Genomic DNA, 20,015 nt, shown 5'->3' with positions numbered 1-20,015 from the left:
GTTGGGCATAGTGATACACACCTGTAATCTCTCTTCTTGGGAGGCAGAAGCAAGAAGATCATGAGTTCGAGGCTAGTCTGGAATACAGCATGAGTTTCAAGAAAGTCTGGGCCATATGGGAAGACCTCTTTTTAAAAAAAGTCTTTATAGCATAATACTAATTATATATATTCAATAGCAACCACTGTCGACTGCAGACAGTAGTACTCATGCACTGTAGGTAGCTCTTTCTCATACCTCTTGACCCAGTAGTCATAATAAAGTTGTTTTGACTATACTCATTCCATTATTCATGAATGTGAAAATATACACAATTCCACAGGTATGCCTATGCTCATGTGAACTTATGGCTATAATTGTAAATGAATTCCAGAGATCTTTTGACTGAGACTCAATTTATACAAGGGAAAAACTGAGTCTGAATAGCCGCATAATTTCTCCAAGGTGTCCAAAAAGGCTTGAACTAGAACTCACTTGTAGAGGCTGTTAAAGTCCAATGTTCTCCCCAGCGTAAGGCACTGACTCATTCAGTCCTAGTTTCTTCTCCTGTCCTAGAAATTGTACCTCTTAATAGGCATCTCCGTATCTCTTAATGTTGGTGTGTATACCTATGTGCCTCCATCAAAGAGCACACTTGTAAGTGACTACGTGTCTATCTGCAAGTATTTATAAAGCATATCTTTGGGTGTTTATGCACTTTCTGTGAGGGAAACCTCTAGATAATGACAGTTCTCAGAGTTGGCATCAGCAGTGAAGTCAGGGCAGACTATCAAAGTCAATCATTAATAAGCAGTTTTTGTTCTTCCTCCAATCAGTATATTCCTGGGTCTTCAGGAAATAAGGCAAAATAGTCAGGGTAGAAGCACACAGTCAGAGTGAAACTTGCTTTCAGAACAGTAGAAGCAACAAGAAGCAAAGCCTGTAAGGGGCTGGGACAGAGTAACAGTGGGCTGTAGGCAAGAAGTGCTCATGAGGTCAGGTTGGCATGGACACCATCTTAGTCTTCAGTCTAATAATTGCATCCTTTGATTCCAACAAGAACGGTAAGTGCTTCTCTAACATAATATGCCAGAACATCCAAAAGAAAGCCTAGAAAGAATTTGGAGCCTCTTCTATCAGATACCCAAGTTGTACTTTGCAGAAATCAGCCCATATATCTGATCATTAAACCCAAGGAGATATCTGTTTTATAAGAAGTCTTCAGGGAGTGTGGTGCCTTCTTTTTCCTCGCTTACAGTGATAACAATAAAAACATGGTCAGACAGCTCTCATTGTGAGACAGTACCACAGTTTTGTAATTAATCCCTCATAAGATGTTGCCTTCGTTTTTAAGGTGGTACACTCAAATGATTTAAATGGAAATGTTAATGGGGCGAGCTGAGGGAAAGGTGATATGGGGGGGGGGAGCGGCACTGTTTGCTACTCTTTGGTAAGCGTTGATTGACTTGGAGTTTTTGTTTGTTTTGTGCTGAGGCTTGAAAGCCAGCCTTAGGAAGCTGGGCAAGTGTTCGACCACTTAGCGCTGCCTTTGCCCTGGTAGTAAATGTTTATTTAAAATACGATTTTTTTTCAGAGTTTCCTAAACATTCCTTCTCTAAAATTAGCTAGCTGGAGGTTAAAGCAACATAGAATAAGGGGTAGCAGTAGCATGTTTATGCAACATAGTATAAGGGGTAGCAGTAGCATGTTTATGCAAATTAAAAAAAATTCACGCTTGTGACCCAAGCACTTGAGAGATGGAGGTAGGAGGATTGCAATCAGAACAGAGCCAACCTGGGCTACAGAGAGATTACAGTCTTCTTCTTCTTTTTCTTAAAAAGCAGCTGAAGTTAGATGTGGTAGAGAATGCTTTTTAAATTTTTTTATTAGATTTATTCATTTTATTTTATGTATGAATGTTTGGCCTGCATGTATGTCTGTGTACCACATGTGTGCTTGGTGCCATTGGAGGGAGGGAACGTGCATGAGATCCCCTGGAAGTGGAGGTAGGAAGAGCTGGGAATTGAACTCAGGTCCTCTACCAGAGCAGCCAGTGCCTTTACCCACTGAGCCAATCCTTTAGTCACTACAGCATGCTTTGATTCTCAGCACTTGGAAGGCAGAGGCAGTGAGCTCTCTGAATTTAAGGCCAGCCTGGTCCACACAGCTAGGTTCTAGGCCAGCTAGAGCTACATAGTGAGACCTTATCTCAAAAAGAAAATAAGGGGCTTGAGAGATGGCTCAGAGGTTAAGAGCATTGACTGATCTTCGAGAGGTCCTGAGTTCAATTCCCACCAACCACATGGTGGCTAACAGCCATCTATAATGAGATCTGGTGCCCTCTTCTGGTGTGTGGGTACACATGGAAGCAGAATGTTGTATACATAATAAACAAATAAATTTAAAAGAAAGAAAATGAGAAAATAAGAAAATAAGAAAGAAAATTCCCACACCCTGTGAACCACATACCACAAAACATAAATAAGAATGGTCTATAGCTCTGTGGGAAACTATAGAGGCCTATATCCAAGGGACTACATATTAAACCTTCAACTCCTTAATGCAGCAAGCAGAAGCTGAGCAGTGGTGGCAGGTGGATCTCTAAACTCATGGTTAGCCTGTTCTACAGAATGAGTTCCAGACTACACAAAGAAACCCTGTCTGTTTAAAAAAAAAATGCACCAGACAGATAGAACAGGAGTGAACGAGAAAATAAACTGTTTAAAGAGAATAGATGGGTTATTCTTTCATTAACTTAGTAATTACATCTCTCACTTTTCTTTCTTTCAGAAAGAATACATCGGTATTCAGTTTTCTTTATAATGGAACAATTCCTACTTAAATGTATTTGGCCATGTGTTTTAAAATCTCTTTTTAGGGAGTATTTGATCTCTCCAGTTCTAAGTTTTATAAGCAGAAACTGTCTCTTCCCCTGCCTCAGAATTCTAAAGGGAGAGGACCCAGTACATCCTGACCCATTTTTTTTTTCCTTCCTAGACCCCAGAGAGAGCAGCTGCCAAGTGGAACAGCTGCCCAGCTTCTTCCCAAAGGATGTGAGAAGACACAAGGATTTGGTAATAAGAGGTAGGGAATAGAGACCTTTCTGGAAAATCTCTTTGCCCTTCCTTCCTTCCTTCCTTCCTTCCTTCCTTCCTTCCTTCCTTCCTTCCTTCCTTCCTTCCTTCCTTCCTTTTTTCTGGCTTTTCAAGACAGGGTTTCTCAGTGTAGCCTTGGTTGTCCTGGAACTCACGTTGTAGACCAGGCTGGCCTTGAACTCACAAAGATCCACCTGCCTCTGCCTCCCTAGTGCTGTGATTAAAGGTGTGTGCCACCACCACCCAGCCCAGGATTTTCTTTTTAACCTTTAAAAAAAATGTATTTTGGGGACTGGAACGATGATTCAGCTGTTAAGAGCACTGGCTGCTCCTCTAGAGGACTTTGGGGTCAATACCCAGCACCCACATGGCAGCTCACAACTGTCTGTCACTCCAGCTCCAGTGGCTATGCATATACATGCAGGCAAAACACCCATGATAAATTTTTAAAAATGCCACACTTCTTAGTCCAGATCTCAAATGTGCTATTTTAAAGACAGATATCTCCTCAGGAGAATGTCTGGAAATGAATTTTTATATTAACTTGTTGCCTAACGTATGACTTTATAAATCAGATGGGGATGAAGAAGAGAAGGAAATAGCACTCAGTCCTCTCTGCATTTAGGAAAACAATCTATGACCATTGCTTTGTGCTGGATTTACTGCAGTCGCTTGTCTTCAATGGCCCCTTGCAGGAAGGAGAGCAGAACCTGCATAGTTAGTACCATAAACATGGACAGGAAGAGGAGGTGAACCAAAGCAGGGCAAAGTGCAGCCGTGGAGTTCAATAGGAGTCACGAATGAAAGTGAGTTCTCGGCGCAATGCAGATTAAGAACCCGCTTTGTTTTTCCATTTAGTTCTTCCAGAAATTCACACAGACATCAATGAGGCCCCGTTCAACGAAAATCAGACTATAACTACCCTACAGTGCCTTGGCTCTGGGAGGAGAGTGAGAGTCCAGCTTGCATATTCAGAGAAAAGGCCAAAGGTCAAGTATACGCTGAAGAACCTAGGAGTCTTTGCTGATCTCCATAGAAACAGTACGGCCTCCCCAAACTGTCACCTAAGGCCCACTTCTCAATTTCAGAATGGATTCCTTCTAACAGGTAAAGTGAGACCAAAGAGCTGCTAGAGGTAGGTTGACAGGAACTTAAAGTTGACATCCTTGGTGGCCAGTATTTGTTAGCAGCCAAAGCCACAGTGAAACAAACTATTCTCCCCTTGGGAAAAAATAAGGGTCCTCTCTGAGAACCAGTTTTCTAATTTCTTTAACAATAATTTTAAATTATATTTATATGTTTAGTAGTGTGTGTGTGTGTGCACAAGCGCGTGTGAGCAAGCATGCATATGTGTAAATATGGCCATGTATATGGAGGTTAGAGGACAACTGAAGCCACCTTTGGGAGTCAGACAAAATAGGTTTGGTAGTAAATGCCCTTATCCACTGGTCCACTTCACTGACCCCAGGTCCCATATTTCTAGTTTCTATGACTCGTTCTGGCCCTAGTGTCCTGTGATATTCATAAGATACAAAATATTTTTTTGAGACAAGTTTTTACTGTATATCCTTGGCTGGCCTAGACTGCTTATGTCTACTAGGCTAGCCTCAAACTTACATCAATCTATTTGCTTCTGCCTCCTGACTACCAGAATTAAATGCATTCACCACTACGCCTAGCTGGTTTTCATTTCTAATGGGTGGGTCTTCTTCATCTTCTTTTTTTTCTTCTCTTGTTTTTATTTGTTTTTCATGACAAAGTTTCTCTGTGTAGCCCTGGCTGTCCTGGAACTAGCTTTGTAGACCAGGCTGGCCTCGAACTCTCAAATGCTGGGACTAAAGGCGTGCACCACCACCTGGTGGGTGTGTCTTCTTTTAACAATAGTTGTGGGCTGGAGGGTTGGCTCAGTGGTTAAGAGCATTGCCTGTTCTTCCAAAGGTCCTGAGTTCAATTCCCAGCAACCACATGGTGGCTCACAGCCATCTGTAATGGGTCTGGTGCCCTCTTCTGGCCAGCAGGCATACACACAGACAGAATATTGTATACATAATAAATAAATAAATTAAAAAAAAAAGACTGTTAAAAAAATTTTTTTACCACTAAAAGCTAGTGGGGTACACCTATAATCCCAATATACAACATACTGATTTTGAAGACAGCTTAGGCTATATGAAGTCCTGTTTCAAAAAAGAAAGAAGAAAGGAAAGACGGAAGGAAGGAAGGAAGGAAGGAAGGAAGGAAGGAAGGAAGGAAGGAAGGAAGGAAGGATTAAGTAGTTAATTAAACTCTACCATGGGGAGGGCTCTTAAAACCCAAGAATCATTCAATATCAATTTATTTGGGCCTTTTCCTCTTACTGTGTGACACCCTGTTGACCTGACCACAGTACTGGCCTTAAGTCATCTTCCAGTCTGCAGTTCTCTGAGTGGTACCATCATGCTATACACTGTGGGACCTGAGGTAATTAAGGACATTAGCTGTCAGAAATTCTGAACCAGGAAAACTGGGGGGTTAAGGGAGAGGAAAGTTGCCAAAGATCAACCTGTCCTATTGAAAATGTTTGCCTTGGGGTGACTCCAGGCTTTGAGCTCTTTCTAAGAGCTCAAACTGATTGCCCCAGTTCCCTGTATGTTGCTGAGAAAAGGAGTCTTCCTCCTTCTCCCAGATGCTTGCTCAAAGCAAAGGTTCTGAGATCCCGACTCTGAGGCAGCACCCTATAGGATTTGAGTCGTGTAAAGAGACCTAATGGATATTTGGTTAGTTTGGGTCCTAATCACCATTCGCCATACGCGTTTACAAAGCCACCATGACAAATCCACACAGCCACCTTATGAATGGACTTTTGAAAGGAACTTTCTTTCAAAGTCCGAAGATGCCTGTTCTGAATTTAAACCACATTAAATCACAAAGATGCAACAGACCTCAAATAGGTTAGAAATAAAATCTAGGAAAACAGTCCGACTTAGATGGTCACAGGAAACATGCGCTCAGGCTGATGTCAGTCTGCAGAGGGAGGTGGCTAAAATATAATCAAGTGGCATTAATGAAAAGCTCCTCTAAGTCAAGTAAGAATGTGGAATTGTAAGGACAAGAACAGTTGGTAAGTAAGACCACAGCACAGTTGGTCTTAACAAGACATGGACCAAACATAAAATGGAGAAAGGAAACACAAGAGAATGGCTGGGGTGTAGCTCAGTTGATAGAGTGCATGCCCAAGTTGCTTTTCTCACAGCAACATACAGGGAACTGGGGCAATCAGTTACACTACAGTTCCTGTTCCTACTGCTCAGATTTTATTTTTAGAAACTTTCCAGTTACCCATCAGGTTTCATAGAGACCTATCTGTTTTTAATAGGACACAAAAAAGATAAAAATACCCTATCTGATTTTTGTCTTATTTTTATCTTTTCAAGACTGGTTCTCAGGTACCCCTCACTACATATTTGACAATAAGCCTGAACTACTGATTCTCCTGCCTCTGCTTCCTGAGTGCTGAGACTACAAGTGTACACCACCACACACAGCTGTTTCATACAGTTGATAAATATTTTCTACTTTGTTTTTTTGAAACAATCTCACCTTGGCTGACCTGGAACTCACTTTGTATACCAAGCTGGCCTCAAACTCACAAAGATTCTCTGCCTTCAAATGCTAGGATCAAGGTCTGTCCAACCACATCTGGCAAATATTTTCTTCTTGTGTAACTTTTTTTTCTTTCTTTCTTCTTTCGGTTTTTTGAGACAGAGTTTCTCTGTTCCTGGCTGTCCTGGAACTCACTCTGTAGACCAGGCTAGCCTCAAACTCAGAGATCCTCCTGCCTCTGCCTCCCAAAATGCTGAGATTAAAGGCATACACCATAACCCATGGGCTGTGTGAGCATTTTTCAAATGTCATTTAAGTAGATGGATTAGGATCTTTATAATTTGACTAGTGTGAACTGACATCTAAGATCTGGTTACCTCATATGAAACTGTGGGTTATGGAAGTTATAAATGTTATAAATCAAACTAGTATTTATCATGATGTTAACGATCGCCTTTGGCAAGTTAGGCATTTTCCCAGTGCTCAGTTTCTACAGTTACAACTGGGAGGGCTGACAAGATGGTCTAGTTTTCAGAGGTACAGAGGATTAAACATTAGTGTGCAAGCCTAACAACAAATGTAAAGACTGTGAGTATTATTACAGAATAATCTCTAAGAGACACCTCTTTTTGTTTGTTTCGGACAGGGTCTCACTACATAGCCTTGGTTATCCTTGAGTTCCTTATGTAGACTAGGCTGCCCTCAAACTCACAAGAGATTGACCAGAAAATGACACCTCTATTTAAATATAATGTATTTATCCAGACATGGTGGTATATGTCTGCAGTCCCAGCACTTAGGAAGCAAAGGCAGGAGGACAGGAAGTTTGAAGGCAGTCTAGCTACATAGTGAAACACAGTCTCAGAAAAAAATAGTAACAATACATAGCTAGTTCAAGTTTAACTTGGACTACATAACTAGATCCTATCTCAAAATCCAGCCAAATGGTGGCTGGAGAGATGGCTCAGAGGAATAGAGCACTGGCTGTTCTTCCAGAGGTCCTGAGTTCAATTCCCAGCAACCACATGGTGGCTCACAACCATCTGTAATAAGATCTGGTGTCCTCTTCTGTACTGCAGGATACATGAAGGAAGAAACCTATATACATAATAAATAAAAATCTTTAAAAAAAAATCCAGTCAAACAAAATGTTATATTAAATTTATATGACAATGGATTAAATATATTCAATGTGCTTTATTTTCAAATTATGTTTTAAACAAAGAATCTTTTTTTAAAAGATTTATTTATTTATTTATTTATTTATTTATTATATATACAACATTCTGCCTCCATGTATGACTGCAGGCCAGAGGAGGGCACCAGATCTCATTACAGATGGTTGTGAGCCATCATGTGGTTGCTGGGAATTGAACTCTGGTCCTCTGGAAGAGCAGCCAGTGCTCTTAGCCACTGAGCCATCTCTCCAGCCCAACAAAGAATCTTTTAAAACTATGGATTATTATTGTATTTAAGAATTTCATAAAGTTGGATTTTTAAAAACAAACTCCTTAAATTGGGGTCTTTCTATGCTAAAAAAAACAAAAAACACCGAAGTCTTACTATGCAGTCCTCGCTTGCCTAGAATTCTGTACATAGGCCTGACTGGCCTTGAACTCATGACTCTGCTCTAGAATACTGGGATTAAAGGTGAGTACCACCATGCCCGGCAAGCTGGGATGTTCTTGTGTATTGTTTTTGAGGCAGTGTCTCATTCTGTAACCCTAAGTGGCATGAAACTTTCAAATAAACCAGGCCGATCTCAGCTTGCATTGACCTTCCTGCCTCTTTGCCTTCCAGGCCCTGGTGCTAGAGGCATATGCCATCATGGTCACCTTAAATTGGGGCATTCAGTTCAAATACCTTCAGCCAAAGAAAAACTAATTTTGCAATCCCATTATCAATGGAATAAAGTGGTTATTTATTTATTTATTTATTTATTTATTTATTTATTTTTGAGAGAGGGTTGTTCTCTATATAGCCCAGGCTGTCCTAGAACTCACTCTGTATGACTTTGATCTCAGTCAGAAATCGCCTGCCTCTGCTTCTTCCCAGTGCTGGGATTAAAGGGGTGTGCCACCACCACCTGGAGGAAATAAAATATATTTCAAACCTGTTCTACCTTGATGTTCAGATACCTCAGAGATAGGACCTGAAGGAGATGGGCTGCCAACGTGGATATTAATTCAGAGGACTGAAAGTACACTGACAGATAAAGCCTACCCAGTAGACTCTGAAGTCACATTCTCATGGGAATACGGGACATATGTCTCTATGCCATTATCCCTCTGGCTACCAGACGGAGTTCTTCTGCTTAGAGAGATAGTCTCTAGGCTTTCCCTTATCTTTCAATCCCAGTTCACTCAGCTTGCAAAGTGTTTTCATACCTGCTTTCTCATTTTTATTTGTTTCTGATGTTTACAACACCTCTGAGAAATAGATACAGTGAGTATGTTTTATTACAACAATATTGCAATCAGGGAAACCAAAACTCAAAATTATGTAACTTGTCCAAAGTGAGTTCTGCTTATCTTCAAACATGTATGTTACCACTTAAGAGAAGAGACTGGAGCCGGGCATGGTGGCCAACACTGTCTCCAGTTCAACTCAGATCAGGGACCACTATTTAGCCTGTCATTTGTTGTATGATGACTGGTAGTGAAAGCTGCCCGCGTCCAATTGTTCCTCTACACAACTGTTAAAACTGTCACTCTGCTGTTTTACTTGTCAAGTTGTTCAACATCTCTGCTGATTAACAACAATGAATGATAATTTTAAAGGATATAAAGACGTGTGACAGTAATTTAGAGGCAGATGGTGGTGGTGCACACTTATTATAGTCTCGGCACTCGGAAGGCACAGGCGGAGGTATCTCTGTGAGCCAAGGCCAGCCTGGTTCACAGGGTGCATTCCAGGATAGCCTGGAAAGAGAAACCCTGTCTCAAAAAATTAAAACAAAGGGCCGGGCGGTGGTGGCGCACGCCTTTAATCCCAGCACTTGGGAGGCAGTGGCAGGCGGATCTCTGTGAGTTCGAGACCAGCCTGGTCTACAAGAGCTAGTTCCAGGACAGGCTCCAAAACCACAGAGAAACCCTGTCTCGAAAAACCAAAAAAAAAAAAAAAAAAAAAAAAAGTAATTTAGAAAAGCTAAAGAAAAGTTATGATAAGAAACCATGCAAAATGGAATAAAAGCTTACAAGAGCCGGGCGGTGGTGGCGCACGCCTTTAATCCCAGCACTTGGGAGGCAGAAGCAGGCGGATCTCTGTGAGTTCGAGACCAGCCTGGTCTACAGAGCTAGTTCCAGAACAGGCTCCAAAGCCACAGAGAAACCCTGTCTCGGAAAAAAAAAAAAAAACAACAACAAAAAACAAAAAACAAAAAACAAAAAAAAAAAAAACGCTTACAAGATGGTTCTGAAAGGGAAGGTGCTTGCTGCCCAATGATCCAAACCTGACTACCTGAGTTTGAATCCTAGTACCCAAATAAACATAGAGAACCACCTTCACAAAGTTATCCTCTGACCTCCACATGGGCACCTTGGCATGCACCACTCCCCAGGAAATAATACAGTTTCAAATGGAGTAAAAGACTAGCTTTGGTGGCACACCTATAACCTCAGTAGTTGGGAAGGCAAGAGTCTCACTTCATGTTTGAGGGCAGTCTAGCCATAGTGCATTTGATGCTAGGCTAATATGGGCTACATAGGCACACCCTGTCTTTTAAGTACAAGGGGTGAGGGTGTGGAGAGGAAGAGTCACCACTGTCTGAATTGGATTAGGTCCATTCTAGAAACAGGTGGAGTTGGGTGCAGACTACAGCCAGAATTCATCTGCTCCTCCTCACTTTCATCCCTGGCTGAATCCTGTCACCCCTCACCTGCCGTCTCCAAGATCTGCTGCCACCACCAGGTGATGCTTCCTCTACCCTTGTCCCATAACGGTCCCTTTCTAACACAGCAGTCCAGTGGATGGTCAATTAAAATGAATCTTAGCTGGGCATGGTGGCTCGCACCTGTAATCCTAGCACTTATGAATCTGAAGCAGGACTGCTGTGAGTTGGAGGGCAGGCTAGGCTGCAGAGTTAGACCCTGTCTCAAACAAACAAAAAAAGTAATAACACCCTTCCTACAAAAAGGTCACTCTTGATCAAAACCTTGCAACAGATCCTTATTTCCAAAGCCCTGAACTTGGCACACAGAGCCTAGATTCCTGCATCTCTCGATCCTCATCCCTTCCCTTGCTCCTCCATGCTGGCTACTGGCTGCCTACTGCTTCCCTATAACTGTAACCTTCAGACACGCTTGGGGACTTTATTCCCATTGTCCCCTCCACCTAGGTTATTTCCCTCAAGTCTTGGCTCAATTCTAACCTCAGAGAGGCTTGGCCTATACTGCAGGTTGCCCAACTCTTGCAAATTTTTTTTTTGCTCTTTGTTTGTTTGATTGACTGATTGTTCTTTTTTTTTTTTTTTTTGGTTTTTCGAGACAGGGTTTCTCTGTGGTTTTGGAGCCTGTCCTGGAACTAGCTCTTGTAGACCAGGCTGGTCTCGAACTCACAGAGATCCGCCTGCCTCTGCCTCCCAAGTGCTGGGATTAAAGGCATGCGCCACCACCGCCCGGCGACTGATTGTTCTTTAAGACAGAGTTTCTCTGTATAGCCCTGGCTGTCCTGGAACTTGCTCTATAGAGCAGGCTGGCCTCGAACTCAGAGATCCACCCAGCTTTGCTGGATTAAAGGCACGCACCACCACTGACTAGCTAGCTGGTTTTGGTTTTTAAAGATTTATTTGTTTAATTTATGTGTGTCTGCCTGCATGTATGTATGTGTATCACAGGTACACAGATGCCAACAGCGGCTAGAAGAGGGCACTGCATTCCCTGAAACTGAAGTTATAGGCACTTATGAGAAGCCTGATGTGATGCTGGGAACCAAACCTAGGTCCTAAAAAATCAGCAAGTGCTCTTAACCACCAAGCCATCTCTCTCATGCCTGATTTTGGCTTGTAAGACATAGTCTTACACTATGTAGCTCAGACTAGCTAGGAACTCATTAGTTACCCCAGGATGGCTTTGAACTCTTGGTAATCCTCCAACTCGGCCTTATCAGTGCTGGGATTACAGGATGAGCTACCATGAGTGGCTTCTTGTTCTTGATTGACTGACTGACTGACTGACTGACTGACTGACTGACTGACTGACTGATTGATTGATTGATTGATTAGTGCTTTTGAGAATCTCTCCTTGTGGCCCTGGCTGTCCTGGTCACTATGTAGACCGCTGACCTTGGCCTCCCCAGTGCTGGGATCAAAGGCATGTGCCTCTATGCCCATCTCTAGTTTTAGTTTTTAAGTAGCACTTACCCTAATATAGAATAATGTTTTTGTTTAGTTTTGTTTTTTGAGGTAGGGTCCTGCTATTCAGCTGTGGCTGGCCTGGTACTCACTATGTAGTGGGCCTTGAACTCAAGGTTATCTTCCTGCCTCGGTCTCCCGAGTGCTGGACTATAGTCAGGTGCCACTACACCCAGTCATAAAATATATAAAGTCATTGTTGTCTCTGCTTCCTCTGCCCTGACCCCAGACCTTCTTGTTTGTTTTCCTGTTATTATGAATCCAACTGATAGAAGATTTGAAGCAGTGCCTGGCACATAATAGACACTGGTTTTTAAATTTTTTTTAATATTTATTTATTTATTATGTATACAATATTCTGTCTGCGTGTATACCCTCAGGCCAGAAGAGGGCATCAGATGGTTGTGAGCCACCATGTGGTTGCTGGGAATCAAACTCAGGACCTTTAGAAGAGCAGGCAATGCTCTTAACCACTGAGCCATCTCTCCAGCCCTGGTTTTTAAATATTAAATGATGAAACTGAGGGGAACGTGAAGCTGGGTGCCTTCCCATCTCCTAGTTCCTCTTACTTGCACCACTGCCTTCTCAGAGTAGATGACGGGGCTCACTACACAGACCTGCAGCCGTCATTTAGGCAAATGCATTTCAAGTTCTTTCCTGGACTTTGGAACCACCTCTATTAGTGAAGGAAATGCTCAGTAAGGTCACACCCTCTATCTTTCTTATTACTATTATAACCTCAAGAATGGTAGGCAAGCAAGATATGGCTCACTCCTTCCCTCTGATTATAGTCAAAGGATTCCTGGAGATTTAATCCATATCTCTTCTTGGTATCTCTGGCCTCATTTATTCTTGGCATTATTCTGTGCCTACACCTAAAACCTATGAGCATACAGGTCGATGGGGTCACAGTTAGAAATGTACAGGTCAACGGGGCCACAGTTAGAAATGTGGTATGAAGTGAGGAGAGCGAGGGTTTTGTCACAGAAAACCAAAGTAGGGTGATGCTTGCTGTGCTAAGTTGTCCATCTGTTGCTTCTTTTTTGTTTTATAGCTTTCTTACCAGGGATCTCTCACTGCAAGGTCTACCCAGCAAAGAGTAGATCTGCTTCATCAGAGACGGTGCCCAATACTACCACCTCCACAACTCCTAGAAGAAAAGAAGAGAAAACTACAAACACTGGGGGTTTTCCCAGCCCTTTGTCACAAGGTACAAATTAAGCAGAGGCGGTAAAGCAAGAGTAGGAAGAGAGAGACATTTTAGCCCAGTATTACTCTAGGTCTCCCAGGACTTTCTTGGAGGCTGAGAAGTTACTTTATATTAAAAAATTATTCCATATTTTAATAAGAGAAAAAAAGGTTCTCCATAGGGAAGTTCCCAGAAACATTCGTAGTTCAACACAATCTATAATCCTTTCCTTGAGGGTGGAGAGACAGCTCGGTGGTCAAGAACCATCTTCACCTGATGTTAAGCTCCAGCTTCAGGTATCTCACACAACCACCTGTAATTCTAGTTCCCAAGGATCTGATGTGCTCTGGTCCCTGAGGGTACAGGCATGCACCAATGCACATAAAGTCACATAGGCCCGTGCACGCATGCACACACACACACACAACTATATATAATAAATCTTTTATTGAAAATGGTAATCCCTTATTTCATGAAAATGAACTCAGATTTGGAAATGGACTAAATCCAACTGGTACATACCAGCCACTTGCATGGACAGATGCATATTTAATAGTAAGCAATCACAGAGATGACACCAACCAACATGTCTTCATCTTCACTGGTTTTTAAAAACAGCCCTTCCTAAATTGGCCAAGACTCAAATTCTATAAGATTCAAGTGTGGGTTGCATCCCAGGTTCATTCCAGTGGAAAAGTATAATGAGATCAGTAATAACAAAATAGATGGGAGCCTTCTGGCCTGGACTTGGCTTATGATTCAAAAGCAATGACAATTCACCGTTGTTCTTCCTGTACCCTCCGGAAACCAAGACTGAAGCAGTAATTTTTGTTTGTTTTTGTTTGTTTTTGAGACGGGGTCTCAATGTAGCCCTGACTAGTCTGGAGCTCATTAAATAGATGAGGCTGGCCTTGGGCTTAGAGACCTGGCTGCTTCTGCCTCTTGAGTGCCAGGATGAAAGGTATGTGCCACCAGGCCTGAAATGAAGATGATGTCTGTATATTTGTATTGCTTTTTCTTTTTTCAGTGGCAGAGATGGGAGGAGATATGATTTTTGTTTTTAAGACTGGGAACTTCAAGAGGACTGACTGGGAACAATGGGTGAAGCACTCCTTGTGCACCCAAGGTTTTTCTTCCCAAGAACAGTGCAAGAATCAGCATGAATGATTCTGGAGAATCCCAGATTCTAGAGAAGGTGGCTCATTCATAAAAGAAGCCAGTGTGGAGCCCATGCTGCCGCCGCACCTGATTCTGAGCCCCAGGTGGAAATCCAGGCTCTGCCCCTGAGTCAGAAGTCCCTGATTAGTCTGAGGACTCGCAGTCCTACTGAGCCTTGCTCATGTTCTCTTTGTCTCCATCCCTCTTTCCTTTCAGACACAGATGTGTCCTTAAAGAAGAGGCAGAAATGGAGTATTGTCATCAAAGCTCTGATGGCTGCTGCTCTGCTGCTTGGGGGAGTCATCATTATAGTATTTGTCATCTTCGAAGTCCCATGCCCAGTGAGTCTGCTGAAGTCCACAGAGGAACTGGGTCCCTGGCCCCACCAATAGAGGTTGCTTTCTGTTGGAAAGGCAGCCTAGCATAAGGAAAGCAAGCACCAGCTGAGTGGCTTGTGGGAAGTTGCTTGACTTCTCCATCTACGGCTGCCTTCTCTGTGAAACAGGACTCCTGATGTCGCCTTGCTTGTGGCTGTGGCACCTAACCAGGATCCTGTTTGAGAGGCACCTAGTACATCAAAGGTGCTCTCTTAACGTGAGCTTCTTTCCCCCACTCTCTAGGAAGTGTGGTTCTAGTTAGTGTCTTCCTTAAAGAGGAGCATTTTTTTCTAGAATCCTAGTACTTGGAAGGTAGTGAGCAGACCAGGAATTCCAGGCTAGCCTTGCAAAATTGAGGCCAGCCAGGTTACATGACAGAAGGGGGAAGTGTAAGAAAACAAAGCATTATTTCTTTTAAATGACTTGACAGGAAGGTTGGAAGATAATCCAATGTGTATCAGCCACTGAAATGATAACCAGCCATTCTCTCTTCAGAGTCCATGCCTCAGAGCCAGAAGGCTGTGTGAATGGCAATGGCTATGGAGAAGGGAAAGAAAGGAAGACCAGCAACCTGGGACAACTGAGTCCCAGTTGGACTCGCAGCCTGAGAAGGGAAGTATTCTTCGTATAGTTTGTGCCATGTGTCTAGACAAAACAATGCTAACCTATAAGTGATGAAATGTGGTTAAATGCTTCAGTTATGAACTATTCTGTGTCAAAAAACTGGCCAGGCTGGGAAGTGGGCACCTGCCTTTAATCCCAGCACTCAGGAGGCAGAGGCAGGTAGAGCTCTGTGAGTTTGAGGCCAGCCTGGTCTACAGAGCAAGGCCTAAGACAGGCACCAGAGCTACACAGAGAAACCCTGTCTCAGAAAACAAAAAACAAAACAAAACTGGACAGATGCAAATGTGGTGGTGTACTCCTTTAATCCCGACACCTGGGAGGCAGAGGCAGGTGGACCTCTTTGAGTTCAGGCCACCCAGGTCTACATAGTGAGTTCCAGGCTGGCCAAACAAACAAAGCAAAAACACATTGTTATTTGGCTGAGTTTGGTAGTATGCATCTATAATACTAGCATGATCAGGCAGAGGAAGAATCAACAGTTGAAGGCCAGCCTCAGCTTCAGCTATATAGGAAGTCTGAGGCCACCCTGGGCTACAGGAGATACCATCTAAACAAAAACAAAATCAAGAAAATAATAATACTAAGAGAGACAGAGACATGTGGGGGTGGGGAAAGAAGTCGGTTAGAGAGAAATATATATTTCTGGGACCTAGATATACTGAGTTAAAATGTGTAATGTCTAGAGTTGAGACTAGGGGTCTTTATTATCATTACTGTTATTCAGATGTGTTCTCACTATGTTGCCCAGACTAATCTGAATTTTTTTATCTCAAGTCATCCTCCTATCTCAGCTTTCCAAGAAGCTTATTCTACTCCCATGCTCATCTTATTCTTAAATTTTTAATAAGCTCCCTAAGGGGGCTGGAGAGGTGGCTCAGAAGTTAAGACCAGTTCTTAGCACCAACACGGGGTGGCTCACAGCTACATTTTAACTCCAGTTCCATGGGTTGCAATGCCCTCTTCTGGCCTCCTTGGGTACACATATGGTGTATCACAAGCAAGCAGCCACCTACACATCTAAAAGTTGTGCAGGTGCCAAAGAGATGCTCAGTGGTTAAGAGTACTTGTTGCTCTTCCAAAGGACCTGGATTTGATTCTTAGCACCCACATGGTTGCCCACAACTGTAACTCCAGTTCCAAGGGTTCCAACACCTTCTTCTGATCTCTTTAGGCATCACACACACACATGGCACACATACATACATGTAGGCAGAATATCTATAAACAAAACTGTATAACGTTCATAATAATTGGGCATCCAGAAAATGCATACAAAATCTGATAGGTCATAAACTCAAACACAGTAAGGGTGGAACTGGATTATTTAAAGTATTTAAACCAGGTGTATGGCACACTCTGCATGGCTTCAAGGACTGGCCTAACTGGGTGATGAGGGAATGAGAGAAGGACAGACACAGGGACACATATACAGAAAGACGGGGATCAGCTGGGCTACGCTCATTCTGATGGACAGCACCGACTGCTACACCAGAACTTCAGCTCATTTATTTTATAGACCTGAATGAAGGACGCAGGCTTATAGTATACAGCCAAGTAAAGAAGCGGCTCATGGTCTACAGCTGAACAAGGAGGCAGGTCTAGCTCATCTCAGTAGGAGGTCTCTGGGGGGAGCAGTCCCAGGCTGCAGTCATCCAGGAGGATGAAGCTGTGGTTTTTAGTTTTTGCACACACTGGGCAATCATTTGTAAACACTGGTACTTGGACCAGAAGGCTTTGTCGTTTCTCTGAACCTCACCGGGGAAGGCTTCCCACTCCTATGGGTCTGAGGCATTGGGATCGTTGGCATGGCTGTGCCCATGTTAGCAATACACATTCACTCAGGACTCATCCACTCTCCACAGGTGTGGTGCACACACCTATATTCCCTGCACTTGGGTGATGGAGGCAGGAGGAACAAGAGTTCAAGGTGTACTCCACTATGTAGTGAGGCAGCTTGATATTCAAGAGACCTTGTTTCAAAAATAAATATTCAGATCCTAAAATCTCTTTCCAAATCCTCTTCAAACATAATGAGATCCTTTGGGTTTAATTCAAGGAAGGAAGTGGAATTCCTGTGCTATGGGATCCAGTGTAGACGCACACTCAGGGCCTTTTCCATTCCAGAAAACCTGGTCAAGACATGGGCGATGGGCCCTCTGCTAGTGGCTTATAGGTTCTTGACTCATGAGCAAGTGGTCACGTTTTCTCAGAACAACCATCAGGCAGGTGAAGAGGGAAACCCAGGTGTACTGGACTGAAATGGGATTTCTCCTCAGCGATCCCTTGCTAATTCGGTTCATCTGCACACTTACTGACATTTCGTGTGTCTTTTCCATCCTAGGTTGGACAAGATGCTCCTAACTCTTCAGCCTCAACGACAACTACAGGGGTCATTATAACCCACCAGACATACTTCTGAGCTCGGCTTTGCCTCACTCTGAATGCCAGTGCTGTCTTCTGCACCACCATCTCCTTATTGCAAATCATTACAGGCTGAAGCCCTCACACTCGTATCTTCACGGGGACTTTATAATCAAATATATGCCAGGACAGTGAAGGAAGACCCTGGGTCGACAGAGCTACCCTCATGCCCTGCGCCTGACACAGACATAAACCTCTGTGATTCACTTTGTACATCCATAAAATGGGTTATCTGTCCATCGCAGCAATGGAGACAAAGTCCCTGCCTCTGAGTGTTGTGAATGACCTTATCTTCAGTGAAAGCTGAGACACAGTCTCCAAAGAGCTGGAGCCAACAGCATCCACGTTCCAGCTCCTCTGCTGCCCTCCCAGCTTTCTTCATGCTCACTGGCTGTCAGCGAGCTTACACGGGGCATCTGTTCTCCCAGGCTTATGATTAGATGACTTAGCCTCTGCCAGTATACCTGATAAAGAGAACCCAGCATTAAGCATCCCAAAAGCCCTTCTAATAAGTCATTCCTGAAGACAGCAGAATATAGCATTGAAATGAGATTGGAAAATTCAGGATTCCTAAAGGAGATCTGATATTAAGCCTTTTCTTTCCTGATACTGTGATTTGGACCAAGGTCCTCACATTGCAAGTGCTATGCCACTGGGATATAACTAAGTCCTTTTGTAAAGGTTACTTTTATTTTGAAAGGTAGGTTCTCACCAGTTACCCAGAACAGGAACTCTCTTAGTGGACCAAGAACTTTCAACTCTCTTACTTCAGCCTCCCAGAGGAGCTGGCAATACAACTGTGAACCACCAGGCCTGGCTATGTCTTATTTAATTTTTAATTCTTTTGAGACTGGATTTTATGTGTGTAGCCCAGGCTGGCCTCCAACTTGCTGTGTAGCTGAGGATCACCTTGAACTCCCAACCTTCCTGCCTCTACTTCCTGGATAGGCACTATTTTACCAATGAGCTGTATGTGGTTTTAATTAAGGACCTGAAACAAAATGATCCCACTCACAGGGACACAGCTCTGAGTAGAGTCTGACCTGCTTAGACAGGATTTCGGTGAGAAAGCAGAAGTGGGGACTGGAGCAGCTGATGCAGCGAATGGTGTCCTGTGTTGTCCTGCTTCTTTCCCAAGAGCGTGAAACCGTTCCAACTGCTGATGTTCCCCTCCTCCGTGTACACACTATTCCACATATACATATATATTACATGTAGCCCAGGCTAGTGTTGGACTACGTACATAGCCCAGGATGACCTTCAGCTCATGATCCTCTGTCTCCCACTTTTCATGCACTAGAATTACAGTATGTGTCACCAGGCCTGGCAAGTGACTCTGTTTTCTTAGTTCTCTAGAAGAAACCGTTCCTTTCACGTCAAGTACTGTTCCCAACAGAATTCTTGAAAGTGTACTAAGCAGGGGACGAGCTGAGCCAGGAGGAAGGGACAGACACAAAACAATGGTGATTCAAAGTTTCCCGGAAGAGCTGGAGAACCTCTCCGATTCCACAGAACACACTTTCAGCACACAGCAGGCAGGGACAAAAGACTATGTGTGCTGTTGGGTGTGTGAGTGGACCCTTTGCACCCTACTAGTGACTCAAAACATTGCCTCGAGTTTATCCGGACACCTGCTACTTTGCTTGGCCATATATTTTAGCAAACAAACAAACAAACAAAAGACTGTTTTTTCCCCCAGGTCTGGTAGGGGAAGTTATTAAAGATTCTATTTGCTCTTAGGATTAATACCAGCATCCATTTCACCCCTGCCCTCATCCACAACATAATGCCCCACAACCCGAAAGCATGAGATTTCCTAGAAGATGAAAGCCATGGCTAAGCCGGTGCTCATGAGTTCTGCTCTTCGGCAAGAGTGAAATTGGGTAACATCTGTACTGATTTTCTTCACAGAAACTGACACAATCAAAATTATGTTTTCCCTGTCAAAAGAATCTTCTGAGGATTTCCTCACTCCCTCATCAGTCAACAGCTTCGAATTCCTTCCCCAGTGGAGGGAGGATTTTGGAAACTAGGAGATGAGAGAGCGAGAGCAGAGAAAAAGGGGGCACTCGTGTGTGGACTTTGGGATGTGGACTTCAGTCTGAAGATTGCTCCAGAGTCAGACACAAATGCTCGGGTCATCACTCTGGATGGCACTCTCAGAAAACACTTCAGTGCAGCTGCCAATGAGTCTTCTGCCAAGCGCCAAGTCTCTGTTGCAAACTCTTTCTCATTAAAAT

General features: G+C 43.3%; 2 protein-coding genes across 4 annotated transcripts in view; one reads left to right on the top strand and one right to left on the bottom strand.

Annotated features, from left to right (window-relative positions):
* Acaca (acetyl-CoA carboxylase alpha) overlaps positions 1-20,015 on the bottom strand; it is a 280,231-nt gene that overhangs the window by 239,584 nt on the left and 20,632 nt on the right. The gene's annotated exons all lie outside the window — the stretch shown is intronic.
* On the top strand, positions 986-17,979 carry C7H17orf78 (chromosome 7 C17orf78 homolog). Its single transcript, XM_057776632.1, has 7 exons — positions 986-1,043; positions 2,977-3,063; positions 3,933-4,181; positions 13,061-13,216; positions 14,570-14,694; positions 15,226-15,360; positions 17,696-17,979. Exons 1-7 carry the CDS (start codon positions 986-988, stop codon positions 17,771-17,773), a joined length of 888 nt encoding a protein of 295 aa, XP_057632615.1. The 3' UTR covers positions 17,774-17,979.

This window comes from Chionomys nivalis, chromosome 7 (assembly GCF_950005125.1).
Source record: "Chionomys nivalis chromosome 7, mChiNiv1.1, whole genome shotgun sequence".
NCBI lineage: Eukaryota > Metazoa > Chordata > Mammalia > Rodentia > Cricetidae > Chionomys > Chionomys nivalis.
The sequence above is the reverse complement of the archived record's forward strand: the minus strand, read 5'-3'. Positions and strand labels throughout refer to the sequence as shown.

Coding starts and splice junctions, on each gene's coding strand:
- C7H17orf78 (XM_057776632.1), top strand. CDS start 986: ATGGACACCATCTTAGTCTTCAGTCTAATAATTGCATCCTTTGATTCC. Junction 1,044..2,976: donor CTTTGATTCCAACAAGAACG/GTAAGTGCTTCT, acceptor TTTCCTTCCTAG/ACCCCAGAGAGAGCAGCTGC. Junction 15,361..17,695: donor AGGGAAGTATTCTTCGTATA/GTTTGTGCCATG, acceptor TTTCCATCCTAG/GTTGGACAAGATGCTCCTAA.